Genomic DNA, 23,033 nt, shown 5'->3' with positions numbered 1-23,033 from the left:
CTTGGTTTTTTTAATATTTAAAGAGTATCTATGTGTATTTGTGTATGTGTGTGTGTGTGTGTGTGTGTGTGTGTGTGTGTGTGTGAGACGGGTATAGAGAACAACCTTCAGGAGTTGGTTCTTTCCTTTTATTTCTCCTCCTGGGAATCCACTTTATTTGTATGAATGTTTGTCTGTGCACCTCTTCTTTAATTTTTTTATTAAAGCTGGGAGATGGCTCAGAAGATCAGAGCACTTGCTGCTCTTGCAGGGGACTCAAGATTCATTTGCCATCACATACATGGTGGCTCATAGTAGTCTATAACTCAAGTCCCCCACCCTCTCCTCACCGGGGAAGGTACCAGGCACACATGTGTTGCATACATGTGCATACAGGCAAATATTCATACACATAATATAAAAATAAATCTTTCTAAAATTAAGAATTTTTTTTTTAAATTAGAAATTTAGAGAATCAACCCAGGAAACGAATGAGAGATGATACTAATGAAAACTTCTAAAACTGAAGTACCACTTTCCACTCTCAATGAGTGCTCAGTGCAAAGCATTAAGGAAGTATTAAAGCAAGCCTCATCACTATAAAACTTCCAAGCAACGGGCTAAAGAGAAGCTCTTAATGCTTCGGGAGATGGGGGGATGGGACACACAAGGGATCTGGAAGAGGAATCACACTTTTTAAAATATAACCCTGCAAGTGTGACGAAGATGGATATCTTCAAAACAATGACAATTCCTTTCATACTCTAATATCAGCGTAACTACAAACCAAGTGTCAGAATATAGTCCAAGCCAGCTTCAGACTTGCTACATAGTATACATAGCTCCAGGATATCCTAAACCTCTGTTCCTCCTGCCTCTACCTCCTGAGTGCTGAGAACAGACACCACCACCAGGGCCAGTGCTGAGGATGAGCCCAGGGTTTAGTGAATGTTAAGAAAGTACACTATCAACAGAGCTACATCCCTATCCCCTATACACACATTTTAACTTCTGTATATGTGTTACTTTAGTTCAAAAACATTAATGTTAAAACATTGGAATATTGTGGTAGAGAATGTCTGTAATATCTTGAAGTTCACTGCCCATAAGAAATCTGATTTGGGGGCCTGGAGAGATGTCTCAGTAGTTAAGAGCACTTGTTGCTCTTACAGAAGACCAGGATTTGATTCCCAGCACCCACAAGATGGCTCACACCATCTGTAACCCCAGTTCCAGGGGATCCAATAGGTACATGTGTGATGTAGGTGCATGCACTAAGGCCTGTGAATCACCCATTCATACACTGGCACATGTACACACTTCTCATTTCTTTTCTGTTACTTTGAAAGACACTTCTGCGCCTTTAATCCCAGCACTCGGGAGGCAGAGACAGGCGGATCTCTGTGAGTTCGAGGTCAGCCTGGGCTACCAAGTGAGTCCCAGGAAAGGCGCAAAGCTACACAGAGAAACCCTGTCTCGAAAAACCAAAAAAAAAAAAAAAAGACACCACTGAAAACTAAGGCCAAATATATAATGGGGTGTGTGTGCGCGCTCGTGTGTGTGTGTGTGTGTGTGTGTGTGTGTGTGTGTGTGTGTGTGTGTGTATGTGTGTAAAATTATATAATTAAAATGTTTGTTGTTACTGATTTGGGGCAGGTTCTCATACTGCAGCCCAGGCTATCCTGAGCTTACTATTTAGCCCAGGCTAGTCTCAAACTCACAGTGATCCTCCTGCCCAGCTTCTGAAGGCCCAGGCATGACTCACCATGTCCATCTTTAAGGATTTTTATTCCCAGAAATAATTGTGTTGTGGAATGGGATGTTTGCTTGGTAAGGTGATACATGCGAAGTTTGCAGATGTTCTGACCTGACCTTATTTTCTAAAGTCTGTTCCTTGGGCAGCCCAGCATGGGGACCGGAAGAGGAATATAAAACCCACTTCTCTGAGCACAGGACTCAGGAATATTTATGGGATGAAGAAGGAAAGATTCTAAGGACTGGGCAAAGGCGACTAAAACAAGAAAAACAAGTACACACCAGTTGTCTGCACTCTCCAAACCAAACTGTGGCTCTTCAGAGCGTGCTCGCTCGCTCGGGGAAGGGCAGGGGAAATACCTTCCGAGGGTGGAGTCTTGTCCATCTGTGGGCAACAGGTCAGCTAGCAGACACTTGCCTAAGCCTAGGGGGTCTATGACCTCAGTTTGAGATAGACAGATGCTGCCTTCAACTTCCCGGAAAAAGAAAAAAAAAAAAAAAAAAACCTTAGGCAAAGACTACCAAGATCCTTACTTCATAGGTGTCGTCTCTGGCCAAGCTAATGGCAAAGCTACTGTGATAACCTATTGCTTACCATATACAGGCCCTTAAAATGGGTGCTTTGGGGCTTGAGTTGGCTCAGCAGGTAAAAATACTTGCTGGGCAAGCCTCACAGCCTGAGTTCCATCCAGGACTCCAGAGTACAAGGAAATAACCAATGTCTAAAAGTCCTCTGGCTGCCATTCAAGCACCATGGTGAACATATATTCTCTCTCTCTAATAATAATAAATTTTAGAAGTAAAACTGATTTTTTTTTCTTTTTTCTATTCTAAAAGTTTGTTCATTTGTTTTGAGACAGGAGACAAGTTCTCACCTTGCAGCCCTGGCTGGCCTGGAACTTGCTGTGTAGACCAGACTGGCCTGGAACTCACAGGGATCTGCATGTCTCTGCCTCCCAAGTGCTGGGATTAAATGTATCCCCACAAGCAGCAAATATATATATATATATATATTTAGAGACAGGGTTTCCCTGTGTAGCTTTGGAGCCTGTCCTGGAACTCACTCTGTAGACCAGGCTGGCCTCGAACTCGAGAGATCCAGCTGCCTCTGCCTCCTGAGTGCTGGGATTAAAGGCATGTGTCACCACCGCCTGGCTTAAAAAAAAAGATGATTAAAAAAAAAAAGATGATTTAAAGATGATTAAAACCAAGCAATAGCCGGGCGGTGGTGGCGCACGCCTTTAATCCCAGCACGCGGGAGGCAGAGCCAGGCGGATCTCTGTGAGTTCGAGGCCAGCCTGGGCTACCAAGTGAGTTCCAGGAAAGGCGCAAAGCTACACAGAGAAACCCTGTCTCGGAAAAAAAAAAAAAAAGCAATAAGCCAGGCAGTAGTGACTATATGCCTTTAATCCCAGCCAGCACCTGGGAAGCAGAGGCAGGCGGATCTCTCTGTGAGTTTGAAGTTAGCCTGGTCTATAGAGTGAGTTCCAGGACAGCCAGGGTTGTTACACAGAGAAACTCTGTCTCGAAAAATAAAATAAAATAAAAAATATTTCTCTCAATACCAAACAGTAAAGAAACATTTTCATTGCATAAAAAAGACTTAATTAAATTTGTTATATTATCCATGGGAGAGAAAAAAATGGAAACTTGATACCCAGACAGCAAGAATGGGTGGATCGTAGTGATAAATTCCGATTCTAGCAGAGGTACCGGACAGTGAGGATCACCTGATGCGGCACTTCTGCACAGAAATGGAGGTATGACAGGAATCCAGGAAGGCCCATCTGGATTCCTTTTCTTTATTGCCATGTAATATAATGTGTAGTTCCTTGAAACTTTATTGTGTTTCCTTTATCAGACTATAAGCTTTAGGAGGGCAGGTCCTCATGTATTGCGTTAATCATTGGATCCCCAGGAAGGAGAGATGCCCACTAAACAGTCGCGGGCGAAAAGAAGGCATGATGGTGCCCCAGGGTAGCCCTGAGTACGGAGTGAGCAAAGGGCATCCACAAGTTGGAAGCAAGGAATTCCCCAAGGGGAAGCTTCTTAAGGGGCGTCTGAAATAAAACCGGAAGGGTGGAGTCGGGCTTCTGGACTAGGCCGGGAAGGAGCAGCAGGACAGTAAGGGCGACCTCGAGGAATGACAGACAGGTGAGCGTGGGACTCCAATGGTCAAGGAGGGGCGGGGCGGCGTGCCGCACATGCGCAGGCGTGCCCTCTGCCCGCTTCCTACCCGGGGCGCGCTTGCGGGCGCGTGCACGCGGGGTCGAAGCGGAAATGGCGCCGCGGGGCCGCGCGCCCGGGCGGCGAGCGGAAGTGGGTGTGAGAGCGGAAGTGGCCGGCTGGAGCCGGGGGCTGGGCGGGGACCGGGATCGTCGGTGAGGCGGCGGCGGAGGCGGAGGCGGCGGCGGCGGCGGCGGCGGCTCGGCAGGCGGGTTGAAGCTTCAGGGGGCCAGGTCGGTCGGGTAGTGGCTGCCTCCAGCAGGGCAGCGCGTGCCGGGCCAGCGCGCGCGTCCGCCTCTCCCCGCCCCGCTCCCCGTTCCCTTCTCCCCCTCACCTACCGCACCCAGCCTCCCTCATCAGGGGCAGCGGGGCCGCTCCCCTCCGTCCTTGCCCTCGCTTGCCCACCCTCACCGCCCTTGTTTCTCCTTCCCCTGCCCGGGGCAGCCGCCGCCATGATCCTGCTGGAGGTGAACAACCGCATCATCGAGGAGACGCTCGCGCTCAAGTTCGAGAACGCGGCCGCCGGGTGAGCGAGCGAGCGAGCGAACGCACGCCGGGAGGAGGCCGAGTTGACCCTAGCTAATCCCGGGTGGCGTCCAGTTCCCCAAGCCTTAAGAGGGGGCCGGGTTGGGGGGGGGGGGAAGAGATCGGGAACCTGGCGCGGCTTCGGGGCTCCACCGGGCAAGGGTGGACGTCGGGAGGCGGTGGGGCGCGGCGGGCCGAAAAGAGCCCGAGAGGCGTGGGGAGAGGCTGAGACGGGGATGCGGAAGCAGCGAGTGGACAGGAGCAAGGCGTGCCCGAGAGCGGGAGACCTGTGGGACGTGAGGGCAGCCAAGGCCAGCAGGACTCACGCCCAAGAGCCCACTGCCCTGTGGGAGAAAGAGAGGGGCCCCACTTCCCTCTGTATATTCTCCGTCATTGTTCCGAACCCAGAGAGACACCACCACCCCCCTTTGGGAAAGCAGGATGGAATGGAGTTTTCAGGAATTCCCAGGGCGAGGTGGGAAGAACAGGCAGGCCGAGATCGCCCGCCGGCACTCTTGTTTCCCCACCCCCATCTCCCCCCCCCCCCCAGGAGAAGCAGGAGGCAAGACTGAAAGTAGACCCAGCCTCGGAAGCTAAAGGAGGAAAAAAAAAACCCCCAAAAAACCCCAGTGATCTCTACCTGCCTCTCTAACCTGTGAGAGAAACTAGTCATTTTGTTGTATATTTCTCAGGCAAAGCCAACAGTCCTCCATCCACACCCTCCTTAGCTCTCTGGAGACCAGCTTTTATCTGGTTGTGTGTCTTAAATTCTTATCCAAGACCCCTGGTCTTTGATTTCTTATACGGTAATGCGGACCCGGTTAATAGCTGCTTCTGCTCCCAGAATCTATGAAGTTCTTAGATAACCTTTTTAAACATCGGCATCTTAATATCCGGGACGTGTTTCAAGCCTTCTCTGTCAAACACACAAAAAGGCAAACTCCTCCCCCAAAGCTGCTTTGCCTCTCTAATATATTTCAAACCTGAGCAGAGGAATTGGGTTTTAGGTTATAATTTATGGTGGCCTGTGGCCATTCCTTTGCCTCATTTCCTCATTGGTAAGGATGGGGCTTCCCATTTTGGTTTCGCAGTCAGGAAATAAGTGCAGGGCTGTTTTCTGTGAACTAGGAACTAGAAATAGAAAAGTGAGTTGCCTGTAGATGCCCAGAAGGAAGGATTGGGAGAGGGGAAATTCTACACATTCATAATGAACTTGTGGTTCACGGAATTGGAAAAGCATGAACCCACTGCTTACATCGAATGTATTGTCTGTCCTGTCTCTTTTGTAAGGTCACAGATTTTATCTGCAAAACAAAACAGGACTTTTCTTGATTCGGTGCATTCGGTGGGCCTATTGCTTCCTGCCCAGAGCGGCAGCTGAGTACATGTGCAAGTCTTGGTTCTTGTCTTCAGCCTCCCATACCAGTTCTTTGCATTTGAAGTTTTGAAGTGAGTCAGCCCTGGGACTCAGTGTAGGTGCTGGGTGTGTACTTTTTTTGAGTAGCGTAGCACAAAGGAGGAAGTTAAAATAACTTCTGCATTTTCACAACTGATCTTAATATATACATTCTCAAGTCTAGACTGGCAAAGAATGAGTCCTGGGTGGTTACAAGGGTAAATGGCCGTGTGTGCTCAAGTGGAGGCATGCCTTTTAATGCTGGAGGACTTCCACGTTTGTGTATTAATAACTTGTGACTCCAAAATGTGACACATTATTCAGAACTTTATTTAGTCTTTTTTTCTGTTTAGAAAACTTTCCTCCAAGAGTGCTGGAGTTGGTGGTGCATGCTTGTAGTCCAAGCACTTCAGCTGTAACTTTCAGGAGCATGAGACAGGAGCAAAAGTTCCAGGACTTAGTGAGAGCTTGTATCAAAAAAAAAGTGCCAACTGGGTGTGGTGTGCCTGTAATCACAGCACTCGGGAGGTGGAAGCGGAGGATCAGCTTGGGCTACTCTGTTACAAATAAAAAGTTTACCCTTTGGAGAGATTAAAATAGGTTTTTAAATGGGGAGGACATGAATTGAAATTTCCAAGACATTTCTTTTTCTTTTTGTAAAGATGCTCACTGTAGCCAGGTTTAATGTTTGAGGAGGTAATATATTTTGTCTTAACCTTGGAGATGTGACTTAACAAATATGCTCACAACATTTTGTTTAAAAATACTTTGAAAATCTTTGAAAAGAGACTAGTGAAGGCAGGACTTTCCTGAGATTGCCTGTTCTGCGGGGTGTAGTGGCACCCTCTTATAGTCCTAGCCTTCGGAAAATAGAGGCAGAAGAATCAACACAACTTTGAGTCCAGCCAGGGATGTTTAGTATAGTGACACTCTGTCTCAAAAAAAAAAAAAGCTGAGCATGGTGGTGGTGCATACCTTTGATCCCAGAGCTCAGGAGGCAGAGGCAATCTGAGTTGAGGCCAGCATGATCTACAGAGGAGTTAGTTCTAGGATAGCCTGCGCAGAGAAACCCTGTCTTGAAAAACGGGGGGGGGGGGGGGGGGGGGGGGGTGTACGGCGCCTTTTGAAGAGAGGCAGTTAGCAAAGTTAGGGGGGAACTGCTAGAAAAGCTGTGTTAGGAGAAGATAATGCCCTTAAAGAGAGGAATGGGCCAGAGGAGAGCCCCTGGACAGGTGAAAGGCTGTGTTGTTCAGAAAGCTGGGAGGCTCAGCTCTGTCCTGCTCTTTGCACTTCTCAGAACAAATTAATCAGAGAAATTACGTTCATGGTAGCCTTTGCCAGAGTCAGTCTTTCTGTTCTGCAGTGTCCTGTACCATAGCCACTCACTACATGTAGCTTGTTAGATTTAAGTAAAAAGGCGCAGTAAAACTAGAATTGGTTTCCTGAGCTGCATGAGCTGTGCTGCATTTACACAGTGTGCATGCCCGTGACTGCAGACAGTTCTGTTGGACAGTGCTCTTCTTCCTACTCAAAATGAAAACATGAGGTAGTTTGGTTTTTGGGGTGTGTGTTTCAGAACCCCGAGCCTTGCACATGCTAGGTGAGTGCGCCCATCACACTGCCTCCCAGCTCTCATGAGGGGTTCTTCAAAGTAGTTTTGTAGTATATGCACCAGAATAAAGTTGCATTAGCTTCCCTTTTCGCCTTTTTACTTTATCTTATTTATTTTTAATGATCCCTTGGGTCATCTTGCTGGATTTTTTTTTTTTTTTTTTTGCCTGTAGCATCAGATGAAAGTTTAAACTTGCATCTGGATGAGAGTTCTGTAAGAAAAACTCTAAGCACACAGCTGGCCATAGCCATCTTGTAATTTAAAGGCAATTTTAACAAAGCTTCCCACTTTTTCCCTTCGCACCGGAGCCTTAGCCGTGGCTTATTGGATCTGTCTGTGTGTCTTCACAAAGGGATACAGTAAAACACCTTCCTGACAGTCTCCACACTATGACTAATTAAAAAGTTACGCCCAACACTGTAAATAATGACCTGCACAGGGCTTATCAACAGCATTGCCTTTTCATTTAGGAATTCTTGCCCAGACCACAATTAAAGCAGAAGTAATCTGGAAAATTAATTGAATTCTTTTGTTACTACACGCACACCCAGAACCTTTTCGTCCTCAGGCCTGTCACCTTTGCAGCCATGCAGTCCAGAGCTGAGGACATGCTGTCAGATTCGAGCTGCTGTTGATTCAAAGTGCCTTCTGGCTCCTTACCACAGCCTGTGCATGTTGTGGGGAGCTACGGTTCTGTGAGGGGGAGAAGAACTCAGTAAGCAAGTAGTGCTGAGTGGGGTGGGCGAGGACTGTGGGAGGAGACATTTGAGAAAGGAATAAATTAAGTCTTGCTGATACCTTGTTCTCATTCCCAAATGTGCCACATATGTCCTCCGAGAGGCAGGCTGGCTTAAAGAGATTCAGAAATAGGACATTGTTTAGGCCTATAGATGCCATGGAATGTACTCGCTGACAGTTAAGATCTAGTTGATCTTTTTACCGGGCATTATGGTTGATACTCTGCTGCCTGTCATCTGGACTCTTTGCATTGTCTTTGGGATGTGAATTGCAGAGCTACACAGGACTAGATTGAGGGCTCGGACTGTCATTTCAGCCATCTTTATTTCCTCAGAGTCCTTAGGAAGAAAGAGAGGGAGAGGACTGTGTGTGTGTGTGTGTGTGTGTGTGTGTGTGTGTGTGTGTACATGGAAAGGCAAGATGAAAAATATTGGGTGTCCTGCCGCATTCCCTTGAAACAAGGTCTCTTACTGAACCTGGAATAGGCTGAGAGTCAGTGGGCCCCAGTCATCTGGCTCAGCTGAGGTTGCAGGCTTTTTCTGTGGATGCTGGGGATTCTAACTCATATCCTCTTGGTTGCTCAGCAAGTGCTCTTACCTACCGAGCCATCTCTCTAGCATTTCTGTTGTTCTGAGACAGGGTCTCCCACTGCAGCCCAGACTGTCCTGGGACTGTGTCCCATGCTGGCTTCAAACTCCTGTGCTCCTCCTGCCTCAGCTTCCTATACATCCTGCCACACCCAGCTTGTTACACTTTTCTGAGAGTGTGTATCAGCTTTTGTATCTTTTTATTCCCTGTATTTTGAGATATGGTTTAGCAAAGAAAAGGACCATTTCTTACCTAATACAATCTGTTTTGTGGGCTTTGCTCAGAAAGAATAGTTGGAACCTTGTAGAGGATTTAAAGAAAGTAATCAAAAATCTTTAGTGAGCACAACAAAGTAATTCCTCTAATTCAGGACTTGGAAGGGATAACCAGAGAAGGTCACAAATGCCACAGTGGAGACTTGTTTCCAGGGTGCATTTAGGAATAAAAACTCCAAAGACTCACACACAAAAAATGGGGTACTATAGTTGCTAGCAGTACTTTACTTACTGTTGACATTCTAGAAGCTTCTTTTAGGAAAGTATAGAGCTACCATACCCAGTTTTAAGAAAATATTTGGGTGCAAAAGAGATGGCTCATCAGTTTTAAGAGCACTTGCTGTTCTTACAGAGTACTGGACAGTTCCAAGCCTACTTCAGGTAGCTCACAGCTGCCTGTTAACTCCAGCTCCAAAGGATCTGATGCCCTCTTTTGGCCACCACAGACACTCAGACACAGTTGTTGTAAACTTAGCACAGACACACACTCACACAAATAAAAAGAAATCTTTAAAGAAAGAGTTTCCGCCGGGTGGTGGTGGCGCACGCCTTTAATTCCAGCACTCGGGAGGCAGAGGCAGGCGGATCTCTGTGAGTTTGAGGCCAGCCTGGGCTACCAAGTGAGTTCCAGGAAAAGGCACAAAGCTACACAGAGAAACCCTGTCTCGAAAAACCAAAAAAAAAAAAAAAAAAAAAGAAAGAGTTTCCTAAGGGATTTCTTTTAAGAATTATTATTATTATTATTTATTTATTTTTTTTTTGGTTTTTCGAGACAGGGTTTCTCTGTGCAGCTTTGCGCCTTTTCCTGGAACTCACTTGGTAGCCCAGGCTGGCCTCGAACTCACAGAGATCCGCCTGGCTCTGCCTCCCGAGTGCTGGGATTAAAGGCGTGCGCTGCCACCACCGCCCGGCTTAAGAATTATTTTTATTCCAGAGGACCCAGGTTCAATTCCCAGCACCCACATGGCAGCTGACAACTGTCTGTAACTCAGTTCCAGGGGACTGGACACACTCACACAGGCAAAAACAACAATACACATAAAAATATATAAATATATAAAGAAAAAGTTGTTTTTACTTTATGTGTATGAATGTTTCCCTACATGTATGTGCACCATATAAAGCTTAGTGCCTGTGGAAGTCAGAAGATGTCTGATCCCCTGGACCTGGAATACAGACAGTGTGAGCCGCCATGTGGATGCTGGGAACTCAAGTCTTCTGGAAGAGCAGCCAATGCTCTTAACTGCTGAGCCATCTCCCCTTTTTAAGAATTATCTCTCAAAGGCAGATGTGGTACCTCATGCCTGTAATCCCAGCACTTGGGAGGCTGAGGCAGGAGAATTGCCATGAGTTTGTGGCCAGCCTAGGATACATAAGGATAACCCAGCTTAGGCTACAGAGTCTGTCTTTAAAAAAAAAGAAATCAGCCCATCTGAGTGAATTGGGTAATGTCTCAGTGTCTTAGGCTGTCCAGTGAATAACCCTAAGGACCATCCAGCTGGCTTGGTCACAAATTCCAGTCATTTTAACAGTCTGATGCTAATGGGAATCCTATTTCTCCTTGGACTGGGTAAATAGTTCCTGATCTTGAAAGCTTTCACAATTCCCAAAACTCTTCCAACCACAGCTTCAGAGTCTGGTCCTTTCTAAATCCACCTGGAAGAAAAGCCTAATGTATGGATTTGTCTTCTGTAAGCCAGGGACTGTGCTGTCCTTTGTGTGCTTGTGCGAATGCGCACCACCTATATGTTTTAAAGCAGCTTCATTTAATTTCAGTATGTGCCTATGTGACAGATTAGCATTGAGAAAACCCAGGGTTTTAAGAATCCAAGAACAAGCTGGCAGATGGCGCACACCTTTAATCCCAGTGCTTAGGAGGCAGAGGCAGGTGGAACTCTTGAGCTCAAGGCTGGCCTGGTCTTCAAAGTGAGTTCCAGGAGCAGCCTGTAGGCTGACTTCTGTGTCTTGGGAGTTGGGGAGCTAGTAGACTGTTGTGTGCTAAGGACTGTGCTTGATTTCCATCACTGTGATTGCCGAGATTTATCGTGGGGCACAAACAGAACCTAGTGGTATTTGTGTGGCACGTTTGTTTGTTTGTTTAATTTTTATTTTATGTGAATTGGCGTTTTGCCTGCATGTATGTTTGTGTGAGGGTGTCAGATCCTGGAGTTACAGACAGTGGTGAGCCACCAGGTGGGTGCTGGGAATTGAACCCCGGTCTTCTGGAAGAACAGCATGTACTCCTAACCACTGAGCCATCTCTCCAGCCCCCTGTGGCACATTTTATTAAGATCCTGCCACTCACTACTGTGAGAACTATAGGAACTATTGTCTTAACATAACCTGTAAATTAGTCATAAGGCACTTGTTGGGAAATATGAGGTGTGTGTGTATCATCGCAATTAAGCTTCATGACAGTCTTGTAATATGGGTCTTTTGTCCCCATTTTGTAAAAGAGGAACTTCAGAGACAGCCACATCTGAGAGAGCTTACACTCAACTCCAAAGGACTCATTTACATGTGTCTGTGCCCATCATGAAACGAGTGTGGAGGTCACTTACACAGGATGCAGTCCTCACCTTCCACCATGTGACTTCCAGGGATTGAACTCGGGTCCTTAGGTTTGGTAGCAGTGCCTTTACTCACTGAGCCATTTTGCCAGCACCCAGGACTTGCCTTTTCTCCAAACTTCCTTGAACCTGAAGCTTGAGCAGATGGTAAAACAGTAAATGCTTCATCTTTTTGGTCTATCAAATGGACCCTTCTATTACCATGATTTTAAACCATAAAACGGCAGAACAAGCTTGGTGTGTGGTGTGCCCTGTAACCCCGGCTTGTGGTGCTGAAAGCAGAAGGATCATTTGTAGCTCAGAGCTTACAGACCTCCAACTTCTACATGTGTGTGTTCTCCTATTCTTTTTGTTGTTGCTTTTGTTTTTTTCAGGACAGGTTTCTCTGTGTAGCCCTGGCTGTCCTGGAACCTGCTTTGTGACCAGGCTGGCCTCAAACTCAGAGGTCCACTTCCCTCTGCCTCCTGAGTGCTGGGATTAAAGGCGTGCACCACTGCCTGGCTTGTTCTCCTGTTCTCTAGCCCAGTACCTTAGCAGCCTTTCTACTCCGAACCTTTTGTTCAGCCTTGAAGGGTGAACTAAAATATTAATGGCTCTGGTTTGATAGATACTCCCAAGTCATACAGCAAGGTTCTTAGAATGGATCTTAGCCATTTTCCCAGTGGAGATCCAGGCTTGGGGTGCTTTCATGCCTGGAGAGACTCAGACCTTCCGTGTTTATGATTTAGAACGTTAGTTAAGGTTCTTCTTAAGTTGATTTTTCTCAGGTCTGTTGATGAAGTAGTAAAGCGAGGAACTCTATCTTTCCTGATTGAGTTCAAGCCTGAGGGCTAAGGGGAAAACAACACCCCCAAATAACCCCACCCCACCCAGTTAAGTCAGGCAGTATGGTCCCTGACTCCAGGACTGCCAGGAGCCCTCTAGGAGGGTGTGTTTACGTGCTTCCTCTACCTGGGGCATCATCTTAGTATTTGATTTAAGTGGGCTTGCTTTCTTTCTTTCTTTTGAATTATGTATATTCTTGTGTTTTAGAGGTAAAGAATGGTTTATTGTCATTCTTGCCTTTGTTTCTTGGCTACAGTTTGAAAGTGAAAGCTTAGGAGCAATTTAAGCTTTCTCTTTTTTTGGAAAGGGCATTCATTTGTTGAGTCAGGATCTACCTCCAGCTCACACATTCAGCCACGGATGATTGAACTCTGATCCTCCTGTAACCACCTCCCAAGTGATAAAATATCATCTAGCCCCATCTCCTTTTTTTGTTTGTTGGTTTTTTGAGCGAGTCTCTCTGTATACCCCTGACTAGCCTGTAACTCACTGTGTAGACCAGGTTGGCCTCAAGCTTGTGAGAGTGAACTCTGGCCTTCCAAATGCTGGGAATAGAAACATGAGCCACCATGCTTGGCCTTTAGTCATCACACTGGGTGGCTTTGCAGAAGCAGAGTAAACTTGGATATGTTTCCTATGGGTAGGTTTTTCTCCAACACATACACTTAATAAAAAGATAGTTTGTTTAAGGATGTCATTTAGCCTCTTTATCAGCATTTAACAGTCATAAACTACGTTAGATAGTCCATTATTTCCCAGCAGAGATGGAAGACATCTTGGTCCTTTCACAAGTGAGGGAGCAAAGAGAGGACATAAAGGATTCATACTCAAGGGCTGGAGAGATGACTCAGCGGTTAAAAGCACTTGTTGCTCTTACTGAGAATACAAGTTCAGTTCCCAGCACCTAGGTGGCAGCTCACAATTGCCTATAACTCCAGTTCCAGGAGATCTGAGGCCCTCTTCTAAGGTTCTTTCTTGCACATATATGGTGTATATACCTTCACATGTAAATAAAATATTTTTTAAGAAGAAGATTCTCACTTAAGAGGTCTTGGGCAAGGGGGTAAAATGTGGGAGTGTGGATATTTTGTCTGCCACATGTGAAAGACTAGAATCATTTGAATTAACTCTTAGCAAGCTGTTAAGACAGTAGAGTTTTCTGCCATTGGTATTGAAGAGAAGGATGTAATACAACTTTCCCAGGGGTTTAATTTAATTGACTAAAACATGGAGTAGCTGTTGCATACCGGAAGAAGGTCTTCTAGGCCTGTTTTCTTGTTTGTCTCTAGTAGTTATGCAATATCGGCGAGATCATTTGTATTCTCCCATTTTATGAATGAGATGAGAAAAAGGATGTAGGAATTATTTGTCCCAGAGCATAAGCCTAGAGAAAAAGATAAAATTGGAAAACGGGTGCTTTGGCTCTACTTGGTTTTTTTTTTTTTCCAAGTGTTATTTTGTGCCATACTTCTCAGTATGTAAGACCTCTGATCCTCTTGTAACCACCTCCCAAGTGATAAAGTATCATCTAGCCCCATCTAGATGATAGAACCAGAGCAAGCTTGATGGAGTGTGGCAGGTATTTTGATGATGTGAGGAAAAAGGAAATATGCATAGAAAGGATTACAAATGATCTTTGGGATGGAATAGCACTTACTGTTGGTCGATGGCTTCAGATCATCCTTTCACCTTAAACAGAGTAGAACCATTGGACATGATCATACTTAGCCACTTTTCTGTCTAGTATTTTACTTCCGTAGGCACTGTCCTGTGGGAGAGGTCTTAACCAGAATGAGCACCAGCTGTGGCAAGCGATTGAACAACAGTTGGAAACAAGCTGTAGGTGTCCTCTGTCTGATCCTCCACCTTAAGGAAGTCTAAAGGTTCAGGCCCATGAGAGAATGAATGCTTACTCTCTTCATCTGTAAGCCTTGCGTTTATATAGAATGCTTCAGTTTTAAGTAAAAATCAGGAGCCTTTCCAATTCCCCCTAAAAGAAAGCAACAGTATGATTGTTTTCCCCATTTACATTTGATCTGTTTATTCATGTATATGTGTGGATGTGCATGTCCAGCTTGTGTATGGAGGCCAGAAGACAGCATGAGTCAGCTGTCAGCTCTCTCCCTTCACCCTAGGGATTCAACTCAGGTCTCAGGTCCTCAGGCCTAGCTGGCAAGTGTCCCCATCCACTAAGCCATTCTATCCTACAATTATCTTACTGAGGGCCTTTCTGTTGTTTTACAGAAACAAACCAGAAGCTGTAGAAGTAACATTTGCAGGTAAGTGTCCTATCTCATCTCTTTTATGAGAGGATGTAATAGAAAAGAAACCAGTTTTTGGTGGATTGGTGTTTTGCCTGCCTGGTTGTCTGTGCTCCATGTGTGTGTGTCCAGTGCCCGAGGACCAGGAAAAGGCATCAGCTCTCCTGGAACTAGAGTTGCAGAGTATTATGAGGTGCCGTGTGGCTGCTGAGGATTGAACCTGGGTCCTCTGGAAGAACAGCCAGTTCTCCTAAATACTGAGCCAGCTTTCCATCCCTGAAAAGAAAAGTTTTGAGTGTCAAGTTTTTTTGAGGCTTTCGAGGACTATTTCATGTGTTTATAACATTACTAACTGACTTTGGAGTTAGGTAAACTATGTAAAGCTACCTTACATATCTTAGTGGTTTGGGTTTTGTATTATACAAAGAACCATCTTTCTACTTTGGAAATCTAGTAGCCATCATGTAAGTTTGCATAGCATTTGGGAGAGTCGAGGTAGGAAGGTGCTAGAGCTTGTTTGTCAAGTCAGAGCAGTGATACTGCTTCCCATTCCCTGATGGCCAGGCGTGGTGGCCCAGTCTATAATCCCAGCACCCAGGAGGCAGGGGCAGGTGGATTTCTGTTGGTTTGAGGCCAGGTTGGCTTACATAGAGAGTTCCAGGCTAGCCAGAGCTACAGAGTGAACCCTGTTTTAAAAATAATAATAATTGGCTACTCATACGTGACCTCGGAGATTTGACAGCTAAGTACCGTCTAGAAAGGCAAGTGTTGGTCTAGACGACGTGAAAAGACTTGTAGCCTGAGGCGGTTGGTTCCCATCCGTGCCTCCTAGTCACTAGCATTGCCCAGTCCTCGTGGTTCTTGTGATTCCATGCAAGTTCTCTGCATTCTGGCCCTGGGTACCTAGATTCAGCAGTGATACAGATGAGCTCAGCTCATGTTGTAGTGCAGGAAGAGAGAGCCTAAAAAGAGAGGCCTAGAGATTAACAGAGACAAGATAATCATCTGTGTTGTCTTGATCTTGTTTAGATCCTAGTTCAAATATTTAAGATAAGAGGGGTCATAATTTTTTTCAAGACAGTAGGTAATAGTTGAATAAGTTACCAGGTATTTAATATTAAAGTAGAATTTTTTTTATTTGAATTTGAGCATGACTGATTGTGGTTATGTTGATGTAAAATTATCTCCCAGAGATACATCCTGAAGTATATATTGATCAAATGGTGTGTATGGATTTGCTTTGTAGTGAATCGGGGTGGGAGCAAGTACATTCTGAAAGAAGAAGTGCCTTGTGCTGATCAGCGTTAATGCTGCATAGGTCGATAAGTTTGTTTATAGCTCTTTCTCTTGAAAATGTGTCACAATGAAAGTTTTCTTAAGGTTATTTTAGCACAAAGTGTGGTTACGGTAAAAATAGCTTTGTAATTTTAAGTAAGACCAAAGAGGGCCACTGAGCAATTAATTCCATAGCAGTTTTTCTGTTAGCTTCCCAGCAAAATCAAAGTGAACATCATTTACTTGCACGCTCTTGTCACAGGTCTCTTGGCCAGCCCTGTGGTAAGTGCTGGGAGATTACTCCCATCTCCAGAGTAAGCAGTCTTTCTTGCTTTATTCACAGATTTTGATGGCGTCCTTTATCATATTTCAAATCCTAATGGAGACAAAACAAAAGTGATGGTCAGTATTTCTTTGAAATTCTACAAGGAGCTTCAGGCACATGGTGCTGATGAGGTAAGTCCCTCATTGGTTTCCTTGGGGCTCTTAATTATTCTTCACTTTCTGTTGGCCCCTTGCCACCCAGAGAGTGGGCTGAACCACTTTTCCAGATGAGGCTACTTTACACAGCTAGCCCAGGGCTCCATTTCCCACAGTGATGTGAGAAAAATGTGTTCCAGATAAGAGTTTGACTCTTGGTTTGTTTGCTTTTATCCTGGAGAAATAATGATGTTCCCCAAGCAAATTTTTTTTTTTTTCTTTTTTCTGGAGCTGAGGACCGAACTCAGGGCCTTGTGCTTGCTAGGCAAGCACTCTACCACTGAGCTAAATCCCCAACTCCCCCAAGCAAATATTAAAAGCTTTTTTTTTTAAGGTCTCATGTAGTCCAGGCTGGCCTTAAACTTCCTACATGTTTGAGGAAGCCCTCAAATTCCTGCTTCTTCTGTCTCTACCTTCCAAGTGCTAGGATTGCAGATGTGTACCACCACACCCAACTCAGGATTTATTCTTTTCAGTTTATTTGGGCTATCCAGATTTTAAAAAATATTGGAAACAGAACAGCTAGTCCTCCAGAAATAACAGAGAATATTTTCTTCACTAGTACAAAAATAGTTATGGTAACCATTAATAAGACAGGTTCTGTTCCATATTTAGAATCTTATCGAGGCAGGCATGTAATTTGTAGCTTATTAAACTTTATCATCTGGGTTTTCATGTTGAAGGTTGAGGCATAAGTAATTGCTTTATAATTTTTTTGTTGTTGTTAATATTCTTTAGCGCTAACCTTTCCAACCATCTCTTCCTTATAACTACCTTGGGGGAAGTAAAAAGGGCTGTCTAGGCCTTGTGCCTTGTGCCCTGGCTTTGGGTAGCTAGAGTAGGAGGTTTGGTTCCTGTTGAACTGCAGTTGCTCTGGGGAGAGCCATTTATGGAAGAAAGAAAATGCTGTTACACCAGTGTGTGCACATTGTGGTTGGGTCTCAAAGCAGGAAGTATGACTCAGTTCCTGAATCAGTTTTCAAATATCTTAGTTTTAACAAACTAGGCTCTCCCTTATCTGCTACTTGAAGATAAAACCATTTCTGTCTCTTTCTGTAAAGTGGTGGCTTTTGAACAACATCAGATTTCTGTAATGAAAGCTGTTTATCAAGGAATCTGATCCCAAACTTTATAATTTTTTACTAAAATCAGACTTAGAAAACAGAATACTAGGAACTGTAGGGATTTGAGTCTTTTATCGTTCAGATGCTTTTGATTTGCTCAAGGAAGAGAAGAAACTCAGGGAATGTGAAGTAATTTCATCATCGGAAGGAGAGGAGCTGGTCTGCGGCTCACAGCCAGACCAGGCTTGGGTTTCTTAGACTCTTTCCATCCTGTACTTGGCCTGCTAGTGAGCTCCGGCTCACACTGCAGTTTTCATAGCTGCCACACAAGTAGGTAGAGAAAGTAACATTCCCAGTGTGGGAGTGGAGTAGAGTAAGCAGTAAGTGACTCCCTGGATGGGTTAAACAGTGACCAGCCTGGGATAACCATGGAAAGCTTGTTGTTTCACAGGCCCTTTTAAAGGCAGACGGCTCTGGTGCTCAGGTAGGCAGATCTAATAGTTAATTATAAGTAGACAGGTCACCTCCATTCTTCTCTCAATGGTTGAAAAAGAAGCACAAATTTAAAAGTGAATCATGATTGAAGTGTAAGTGAACAGTGTGGTGCAGTGGCACACAACTGTGATCTCAGCGATGGGGAGGTGGAGGCAGGAGGATCATGAGTTCAAGGCCAGTGTGGATTACACAGTGAACTTGGTCTCAAAAAAAAAAGAAAGAGCCAACCCAAAAAAACAGATGCCAGTGGAATAGCAGAAAAATGTTCAAAGGTTGTGCTAGGAACAGAGAAGGGCCTTCAAGGTGGCGCAGTGGGTACAAGCAGTTGACGTGCAGACCTGATGGCCTGAGGTCAGTCCCTGGAACCGTGGTGGAAGAGAAAACTTGACTTCCAAAAGTTGTCTTCTGACCTCCACACTTGGCACAGCACTCACACACATGATGATAATCATAAATTACAAAAAATATTTTTAAAAAGAAAGAGCGCTGGGTGGCAGTAGCACATGCCTTTAATCCCAGCACTCGGGAGGCAGAGCCAGGCAGATCTCTGTGAGTTCGAGGCCAGCCTGATCTACAGAGCGAGATCCAGGACAGGAACCAAAACTACACAGAGAAACCCTGTCTCAAAAAACAAAAAAAAAAGAAAGAGCAAAGGAATTAAAAGTACTGTAAACATGACTCTTGAGTACTTCATAGGTTTCAAAATATTCACTTGGTAAAACTAGAGTTAAACCATATTGAAGGGGCTTTGGTTTCCCCCATGTCTAATACCCCCTTTCTTCAAGTACCAGTGGTTTAGGATTGTAGCTAAGGGAGCATGCCAATATTCCTTTTTTTCCCTTTACCCCAGACTCTTAGAGAAGTGGTACATGGAGCACCTGAAGGTCAAAATTCCCATGTGCCACCAACTCCTCTGTGACCTTGAAACCTTCCCTGAAGTTCCTCTTCTGGAAAAGCTCACTTTGCTGTGTGATCACCACTGAGGAACTGTACCAGACATTTCTTGCTTTTCTCTTTCTATAAACAAGTGTGATCATGAATTCACACTTTGGGGTTCACACTGTTACTAAATTCTGTAGATGAGATTTCTGAAGTGATCAAGTATAGAAATATTAGGAAATTATTCAGTGAACTATTTCCATGACTTTACTTAAGACATTTCATTTCTTTTTTTTTTTTTTTTTCCTTGACTTAAGGCATTTCTAAAGAATATTTGAGGGGCTGCCCCTAGAGGGTATAGCTCCACGGGGAAGTGTTTACTGAGCATGGACAAGCCCTAGGTTTGGTCTCTGGCATCACCAAGAAAAGGAATGGGTTGGGAGTGAAGGGCCTTTGATGGCTTTTTGTTTTTTTGTTTTTTAGGGTTTTCAGATGGAACATAAACATGGTTTATTGTTAGTTTTTGTTTATTTTAATGCTATCTAGAAAGTTCATTAACTATAAAATGAAAAAGAACATTTATACACATTTGGACAGTCACTGAATGTATATATAGGGTTGTTTTGACTCTGAATACAGCAGTAAGCCTGACAGGTTCTGCCATTATGGAGCTGGACCCTGGTGCCTAACTACTAAAACTCTATTTTTCTATTCTTTTTTAAAATTAAGTTGTCTTGTGTGTATGTATGAGTATTTTGTCTGCATGTATATTTTGTGTACCACATGCTAGGAGAGAGCATTAAGATCTCCTGGAATTGGAGGTACAGAAGGTTGTGAGCTGCCATGTGGGTGCTGGGAATTGAACTGGGGTCCTCTGGAAGAACAACCAGTGTGCTTAACCACTGAGCCGTCTCTCCAATGGCATGTGTAACTCTTAACCAACAAGACAAAAGTTTGTTTTGCCTTTGTAATTTGATAACAGCGTAGCTGATACTTGGTGATACTGTAGACTATTAAAGGATTATTTGTGGTAAGCATTAGAACTTGACTGGATGCCTATAGACAGAACCTGTATCTTCCTGGACACATACCTGGAATCCCCAAATTTGGGAGGTGGAGACAGGAAGACCATCCTCAATTACATAATCAGTTACAAACCAGCCTGGTCTGCATGATCCCTTATCTCCATAAAAAGGGAAGCCGTTTCTTTCTACACTGCTGGGGTTTGAGTGTATTTGTTACCATCTGTAGAGCAATGGTGCCCCTCTCTCTCTAAGTTTTTAGTGAGGGTTAGTGAATGAGTCTGGTCTAGGATTTTGTGTTTGGGGGGTTTACTTCTGTTTTATTTTTAGAGGTTTGAGACTTTTTACTTTTGGTTTTGAAACATTCTCCTGTGTAGCCCGGGCTGATCTCAAACTGGAGATGCTTCTGCTGCAGCCTCCTGAGTGTTGAGATTACAAGCGTGGACAACCTGACCCAGCCCCATGTCTATGTCCAACTGTTGAACATATAAAGTCTGCTAAGCCCTGAAAAGCTGCTCAGATTGCTCATGATTTTACTACATACTTCGTTTCTGTCTCCAGATATATTCCTTTCCACTACTTAATGTGTTCCTTACACACTTAAGTGAGCTTGGTTCCTTCCTAAGTAGGATGTCAGTTGAAGGAGAGTTCACCAGTTAGAGAAAAATGAGGGGGAGTGTAAAGGGGCTTTTGTTGGTGCTCTGCTTCCAAAAGCTGGAATATAGTCAGCAGAGTAAGGTGTTGGGTGGGGAAATCCAGTTCGCTAGGACACCATTGTGTGGGCACACTGATATTACTAGCCGACTGAGATTCTATTATCCATTGTCCTTTGCATTAAAGCCAGCTACAAGCTAAGTCATTTTAAAGCATAAAAGATTAACACACTGACAGAAGTCAGTGCCCAGAAATTTTTTTTTTTTATTTTTTTTATTTTTTTATTTTTTGGTTTTTCGAGACAGGGTTTCTCTGTGTAGCTTTGCACCTTTCCTGGAACTCACTTAGTAGTCCAGGCTGGCCTCGAACTCAGAGATCCGCCTGACTCTGCCTCCCGAGTGCTGGGATTAAAGGCGTGCGCCACCACCGCCCAGCCGAAATTTTTTTTTTTTTTTTTTTGTCTCTTCATTCACCTAGGTTATATTTTCAGCCTTTGCTTAGTTGATAATAGATGTAATCTCTTGTCATACTTGCTTCTTTCTACTCTTAAAGAGGAAAGACCTGAGTGCAGTGTAGAATCTGAAAAGAGTAAAAATGGGAGGGGTGTGGTCAGGTTCCAGAGACAACCCCTGAACTAACCTTGGGATTGTAATCCAATTCTATGAGAGAGCTGTTTTGTCAGTCAGTGAATTCACTTCCCCTCTAGTTTGCCACCCACCAAATGAAAATTAAGCATATTGGTTTAAGAAGAGTTTATCACAAGTACTGTGTATTTCAAAAATAATGAAGTTACTATGGACTTTGGATTAACTCTTTTTTTTTCTTCCTCTCCAGTTATTAAAGAGAGTATACGGGAGTTTCTTGGTAAACCCAGAATCAGGTATGTAGAATGCTAGCAGCTGTGGAATGACACAAAGCACCATGTCCTGTTTGTATCAGGCCTTTTTTAAGCTACATTTTCACTCTATGAACTACGCCTGCGGGAGCCCAGTTATTGAGTCAGCTCCCTCTATAGCCGTTAATCAGTGAGATACAGAATGGCTTAAGAATTGGTAGGCATGTTATTATTAACACCCCAAATGATTTTTCTAACAGAGGAGCCTCCTTTGTCTGAGCAAGTGCCCTTTGAGCAAAGTCATAAAATGCTCTTGGGGGACTGGGGAGATAGCTCAGCTTATAAAGCAGTTGTCTCAAAAGTATGAGGGCCTAAGTTTGAACACCAGTACCTAATTAAAAAGTAATGTACAGTTGCAATCCCAGTCCTGGGAAGATCACAGGTGATCAGTCTAGTATAATTGGTGAGTCCTAGATCTCAATGAGAGATTCATTTTCAAAATACAGGATGGTTAAGAGCACTGGTTGCTCTTCTAGGGGACCCAGGTTCAATTCTCAGCACCAACATGGCAATTCACTAGCATTTATAACTTTGTAACAGTTATTAGCCGGTCAGTGGTGGCGCACCTTTAATCCCAGCACTTGGAAGACAGAGGCAGGCAGATCTCTGTGAGTTCAAGGCCAGCCTGGTCTACAGATCGATATGCAGGACAGGCACCAAAACTACACAAAGAAACCCTGTCTTGAAAAACCAAAAAAAAAAAGTGATTACTTTTTATATTTTTGTTTTAAAAACATAAAAATATAAGATGAACACTCCTGAGGAAACACCCCAGATTGCACCCTAGTTTCCATTCATACACATACGTACACAGACAAATAAATGGACAAACATTGGTTCCCACTCAACAACCTCTGGTAACACTAGTGTAAATAACCATGTAAAAGTAGCACCTTATGTTTATCAGTTTATTTAGGCAGTTTTGGAAAGTGTATCCAGCCACATAAGATTGATTGTTTTTGTTGGTAATTTTTGGAAAGTATTATTGTGTGTGTATGTGGGTAGTGCACCATACCATGCCTATGGAAGCCCGAGATGTGGGTAGTGCACCATACCATGCCTATGGAAGCCCGAGATGTGGGTAGTGCACCATACCATGCCTATGGAAGCCCGAGGACAGCTTATTGTCAGTGCTCTCCTTTCACCTGTACAGAGGTTCTGGGGTGAACTGAAGCCATCACAGGGTTTAGAGCAAACGCTTTCCCTTCAGCTGTCTCCCTGGCCCTTGATTGTTACTTTGCATCCTTTGCATCCATTGGTATGTTCTGCTCCTATCTGAAGTCTCAGTTGAGGTCAAACATCAGCTATACTTCACTTTTTATGTGGACTCTGAGAAACAGCAAACTTCAACTCTTTGTTGTTGTTTTTCAGATTTCCCAAAATTGAATAGTGATTGTTATTATTTTTAATATTAACATGACAAAAATGAAGATTTCAGTAGCCTGTGCTCTCAAAGAGATAAATAGGGAAAATAGGGCCTAAGGAATAACTTTATAATAATAAATACTATAGAGGCTAT

At 44.2% G+C, this 23,033-nt stretch overlaps 1 protein-coding gene across 2 annotated transcripts in view; it reads left to right on the top strand.

The window, feature by feature from the left end:
• Positions 1-4,067: 4,067 nt before the first annotated feature.
• Arpc2 (actin related protein 2/3 complex subunit 2) overlaps positions 4,068-23,033 on the top strand; it is a 33,975-nt gene continuing 15,009 nt past the window's right edge. Inside the window, exons 1-5 of one of the 2 annotated variants that reach the window (XM_059278013.1) lie at positions 4,068-4,193; positions 4,405-4,486; positions 14,734-14,768; positions 16,369-16,481; positions 21,454-21,499. In XM_059278013.1, the coding sequence (XP_059133996.1) occupies positions 4,413-4,486; positions 14,734-14,768; positions 16,369-16,481; positions 21,454-21,499 (268 nt within the window). In that variant the 5' untranslated portion in view covers positions 4,068-4,193; positions 4,405-4,412. Of the gene's footprint in view, positions 4,194-4,242; positions 4,487-14,733; positions 14,769-16,368; positions 16,482-21,453; positions 21,500-23,033 lie in introns of those variants that run through there. The other variant, XM_059278014.1, reaches the window with a different exon arrangement.

The sequence above is a fragment of the Peromyscus eremicus genome, chromosome 13, assembly GCF_949786415.1.
Source record: "Peromyscus eremicus chromosome 13, PerEre_H2_v1, whole genome shotgun sequence".
Classification (NCBI taxonomy): domain Eukaryota; kingdom Metazoa; phylum Chordata; class Mammalia; order Rodentia; family Cricetidae; genus Peromyscus; species Peromyscus eremicus.
The sequence above is the reverse complement of the archived record's forward strand: the minus strand, read 5'-3'. Positions and strand labels throughout refer to the sequence as shown.